Consider the following 5563-nt stretch of genomic DNA (forward strand, 5'->3'; position numbering starts at 1 on the left):
TTTAGATTTACTCCTATGGTCATTGTGACCCCAGTTTCGAGTGGTGCTCCTACCTCTTACTATAAGTCCTTCCCCTTTAGGCTCAACTTTCAATTCTAAGTCTCGGGACCTAAGGGCACTTAGTACAGTTTCTAAAGACAAAGAATCTATGTCATACTTAATGCCATTCTTCACTTCTCTATATGTTTCAGGTAAGGAGTTTAACAATATAACAACATGATGTTCAGTATCAAACACAACATTACAATTTGCAAGACTCAGAATTAAACGATTAAAAGAATCAAGATTAGCATCTAAGTCCTTAGAGGTATCCATTTTAAAACCAAAAAATTGCTCAAGTAAAAAAATTCTATCTGGTAAAGATCTCACCAAGTAAATCTGCTCAAGTTTTTTCCACATCTGTGAAGTGGTACTTACATCATCAACTTGCCGTAAAACATTGTTAGAAAGGTGAAGGATGATGGTGCTCATTGCAATTTCATCAATTTCCAGCTTCTTGTCTTCAGTAACATCTGCTCCATATGAGCCATCAATTACCTTTGCAACCTTCATCTGGACCAACACAGCCTTCATCTTCTTGCGCCAGAGCAAGAAGTCTCTCTTACCATTAAAGACTTCAATCTCCAATTTCGTAGACATCCTTAGAATTTGCCAAAACCAAATCTCTCTTCCAAGACTGTTAATCAAGAACTCACCAGGGACTGAAAATGCCCAATTCACCAAGAATTGAAAACTGCCCAATTCACTAAGAATTGAAGAAACCCAATTTACCAAGAATTAAAAGGCAAAATACCCAACTCAACGAGAATTGGAAATACCCAATAGCTCTAATATCACTGTTAGGAAATCGAAGAGCAAAAAAACTGAAAAAACTAACTAATACAAACAACAACAAGATTTAGCGAGGTTCGGCCAAAATTGCCTACGTCCTCGTTGCTCCAATGAGAGCTTCTCGTATTATTAAATAGCTGCTGTCACTTAAATCAACTACAGAATTGTAACTATGAAACCACTCAGATATTCATAACCCAACCTGTTACACCCTTTTCTCTCTGTGTTCTCAACCAAGCTCACAAAGAACCTCATAAAGAACATCAATTACACGGACAGAGAAGAACACGAGGGAATGAAAACAGATTTCTTGGAGTTTTTTCCTCTTCTGCAACTTTTTGGAAAATTTGATTTTTTTCTCCCTTTTCTCATTGTCAAGGAAGGAACCCATATATATAACAAGTGTTACCTCAAAACGACCTCACTCTACTTAAGATGTGAGGCAAAATAACCATTTTGCCATTCTTTACTTCCAAAATAATGAAATGCACCGTTTTGACCACCAGAATCTTAAAAACACACAAAACAGATTCTGCACCAGTTCTGCAACACATCACAGCAGCATTACAATGTGAATTTGAGGATCAAATCATCACACAAGCCTCTTTCTGTTCATCCTTTTTATCATCATCTACAAGGCCAACAAAGTTACTCACCTCTTTGTCCATGTTTCTGAAACTTAATATTTACCAGCTAGTTTATAAGACAACAATCTAAACTTCCATAATAATGTCATAAAAAAGCAGTGAATTAAAGCCCACAAACTCCAATGTAGATCAACTTTTACAATTAAGAAATGAAAAAATAAAATACAATAAATAAACATACCTTCCTAAAGCTGGAGACCCCAAACAAAATAACAATACCTTCCTCAAGTTGGAGACCCCAAACAAACTGTTAAATCTCTGAAATTACAAGTCTGTTTTCTTGGGACTCTACTCCATCGTGTTGATTCTGATTGTTCACCTTGCCAGCAGCAAGTAGCACAACAGCCTCGGGACCTGTTGGTGCTTCCTCTTTCTTTTTAAGAATCCATTTTCTTGCTCTTTCTAGAGATTTGTAGAGGAACTTATCATCTTCATCCGTAAAGATCAGAGTCTGTTTCCCCTTTAGAATAGCCTTCCTGATTTTCAAATCATTTTGAGAACCAAGATCCTCAATATACAACCCTGTAAAGATTGCTTCAGGTTCAATGGCATCTATGTCTAGCTTGTCCTTCTTCCTCAAAGATGTTTTTTTTTTTTTCCTTGGATTTTCTAAATTGAAGCATTTCCTCAGGGGGATAATAGTGATTATTTGTAGGAACACCCTGCATTCTTTTAAGCAGCTAGCTAATAGGGTATGAAAGAAAACATTCAATTGAAAAAAAGGAATTCATGAGAAAAATAATTTTCCTTTCTTTCCAAGCAGTGAAATTAGATCATAAGAAAGCCTTAAACTAATTTTCCTCTCTTTCCCTATTAAATAGGGAAATCAGTAGTACCTTTCTAAGTTTCTTCTCTGCTTTACTAATAAAGCTTCCTCTTTCTTGTAGAAGTACTTCCTGAAGTCAAGCATATCAATTTTATTACACATATTTTATTGATAGAAAAGTCAACCATAATTTATAACATTTAACAATCAATAGCATGTTCAACATTTGTAACATTGATACAAGTATGGAAAAAACTAAATATATAATAATGAAAGAATAAGGCAAAAACTTCTTTGGATAAATAATAATAATAATAATAATGAAAAAAGGGTGGAGGGGGGCTCAAAACACTAACCTTATTTGTTGTTGGATCATCATATTGTGGAAGTATTGTCTTTTCTGAATTAAGTTTATCATTAAACCAAAAAGACAATAATGTAATTGCAAGTTAATTATGGATTTTTAAGTTACAAGGGAGAGACAAAACACTCGAAACACTGTTTCCTCCGCAATAATCCTGAAATCAAATTCTGCCCACCTTAATAAAAATTATAATAATAGCAGAACAAACATGCAATAGCCTACTCAAATTTAGCATATTTATTAGATAATGACAGAGTAAAAACAGAGTAAAATATCATAATCTCATTTATTAACTCTGTTTTCTTCTTTGAAGACTTGTAAGTCTAATCTACCTTATTCTGTTTTCTGATCTCCACATTCTCAAGCATTTTTAGTCTTTTACAAATTAGCAAAGTCTCTCTCCTTCATAAAAATGTTTTTGATGGCCCAAGAAAACAAATTAAATTGAGTCAACAAATGTGTGGAATTAATTAAAGTCAGCCCTTCTGGTTCCAAATTCCAATATCTATCTCTCTGCCAGAGGAAGTTCTGATGATCAAAGGGAGAGATAAGCAGAGACGGTGATAAATTTATTCACCAAAAAAAAAAAGTGCAGAAATTTAGGTATAATTGGTCATAGCTTATAGCACGTGTCTCTCTAACAACGTCTGAAACCTACAACGTTAAAAATAAAAACATACATGGTCGTTGTTGAGTCTCATTTTCAATGGATGAAGCAACAAACTACATATTATTATCAATAAATATTCTAGCTGAATAATATATGCATGCTAGTGCTACAACATATAGTCAACAATTATTCTCAAACTTCAAAGTTAGAACAATATTAATAACGACTTAATTTTATATATAGTACCTGTTTCCAATACATTGCAACAATATTTGAATCAATAACAGTCTATATGGCATTACAGTGTTTGAATCTGATCAGATTTAAATATATATATATAGATAGATAGTCATTCTTTGACTTTCTTTTGCATTCTTTTAAAAACATACATGGTCGTTGTTGCATCTCATTTTCAATGGATCAACAACATAATTACATATATATATAGAGAGAGAGAGAGAGAGAGAGACAGAGAGAGAGACAGAGAGAGAGAGAGAATTGGGGAAGTATACAAGAAATCATATTGTTTTGGAAAAAAGAAAGTAAAGACCAAATTTAAAATTTTACATCATAAGAAAGTATAAAGGTTTACTTTTTCTTTGAAGGCTATCATAGTGTTTACATGTGGTGTGGGCTTATCTGACAGTCGCATTCATATATTTGGCTTTTCAAGCATGACCTTGTCAAAGCTCAAACAAAATCCTATTCATCTTGACTTTAGATCTATATGCACTCTTTTTTTCTTTTTCCTTTTTTTTTTTTTAATGATATGTCGAATTCTTCATTATAGAAATGTTTTTGTAATTCAAATAAATTAATGGAGAATTAAATCCTTCATTGTTTGATTCATTAATTAGTTCATTGAAGTAGTACGAAAGTAAAATGTTATACATAATCAATCGTTATAAAATGGTTTTGTGAGTCAAAAACAAAAACTAATAATTGTTGAATTTTCAAACCCTTATATATTTGTTTAATTAATTCAAATAGTACCAAAGCTTGCTTTCCAAGCAAAATGTTAGAATCTGTCACTACAAAAAGACTAAGTTTTGCACCATTTTCTTATCATACCTTTTCTCTCAAAAATGGCAGATGTAAAGTTACATGGAGCTTGGGCTAGTCCTTTTAGTTGCAGAGTGGTTTGGGCTCTGAAACTAAAAGGCGTACCATATGAAAACATAGAAGAAGACCTTCCCAATAACAAGAGCAAGTTGCTATTACAATACAATCCGGTTCATAAGAAGATCCCAGTTCTCGTTCATGGCAGCAAACCCATTTGTGAGTCCATGATCATCATTGAATACATCGATGAAACATGGCTTCAAAACCCTTTGCTTCCTTCTGATCCCTACCAGAGAGCCCTTGCTCGGTTTTGGGTTAAATTCGCCGAAGATAAGGTATGTATTAAAATCATCATCAAGTAATTAGCATGTTTTTTATGATGTCTTGTAACCGAACTCTTGATCAAATATTCTGGTATGTAGAGTTCCGTAGTTTGGACCTTGTTGAGAAGTTCAGGAGAAGAACGAGAAAAAGCAAAGAATGAGAGCTTGGAAGTTCTGAAAACAATAGAAGAACATGGTCTGGGAGACAAAAAGTTTTTTGGAGGAGAAGAAATTGGAATAGTGGATATCGCTTTTGGTTGGATGTCTCTGTGGCTTGGCGTTATTGAAGAAATAGTAGGTGCGAAATTGCTTGAAGCTCATTTATTTCCTCGTTTATATGCATGGACCAAAAGCTTCAAAGAAGTCCCTGTGATCAAACAGAACCTTCCTGATGGCCATGAATTGTTGTTGCTTTGCAAGGGTGTGAGGGAAAAAGTCATTAGGATCTTCTTCTTCATCATGAATAGATTAATAGCTTTTTAATTTTCTGTGTGGTTTTCCTAAGGTTTTTCTTTTTTTCTTTTTTTTTTGATGGATTGTCTATGTTTAATATATTATTCGTATTTGGATTATTATGTCATGAAATTTTCTATCTCATATCACGTGGAATAAAATATAAAGAATAAGAAAAAAAATCCTTAAACATTTAAACAAGTGGTTTAGTGTCTAAATTTGTATCCAAACATTCTAAACATTTCGAAATCAATCCCATCACCCTGTTCCGAGCATCAGCAACAGCAGCAATTAGTGGCTAAAACTAGTGGCTGAGAGAATGACACAAAATTTGCTTCCTAATTTTTCACAGATTGCCATATGCCTTTGCAATGTAATCAGCTCCGAAATAATACCAAAAGAATTGAAAAAAAATATATATATATATATATATATATATCTATATATATATGTATAGATTTAGGCTTCCTTGGTATCCCTGAAATTTGATATTCCAATTTTAAAATT

The 5563-nt window shown here is 33.2% G+C and overlaps 1 protein-coding gene across 1 annotated transcript; it reads left to right on the forward strand.

Annotated features, from left to right (window-relative positions):
- Window positions 1-4020: 4020 nt before the first annotated feature.
- Window positions 4021-5362, forward strand: LOC125423139 (probable glutathione S-transferase). The gene is made up of 2 exons (XM_060815943.1): window positions 4021-4615; window positions 4703-5362. The coding sequence occupies exons 1-2, from the start codon at window positions 4304-4306 to the stop codon at window positions 5084-5086; spliced, it is 696 nt and encodes a 231-aa protein (XP_060671926.1). The 5' UTR covers window positions 4021-4303; the 3' UTR covers window positions 5087-5362.
- The last annotated feature ends 201 nt before the right edge of the window (window positions 5363-5563 follow it).

The sequence above is a fragment of the Ziziphus jujuba genome, chromosome 3 (assembly GCF_031755915.1).
Source record: "Ziziphus jujuba cultivar Dongzao chromosome 3, ASM3175591v1".
In the NCBI taxonomy this organism is placed as follows: domain Eukaryota; kingdom Viridiplantae; phylum Streptophyta; class Magnoliopsida; order Rosales; family Rhamnaceae; genus Ziziphus; species Ziziphus jujuba.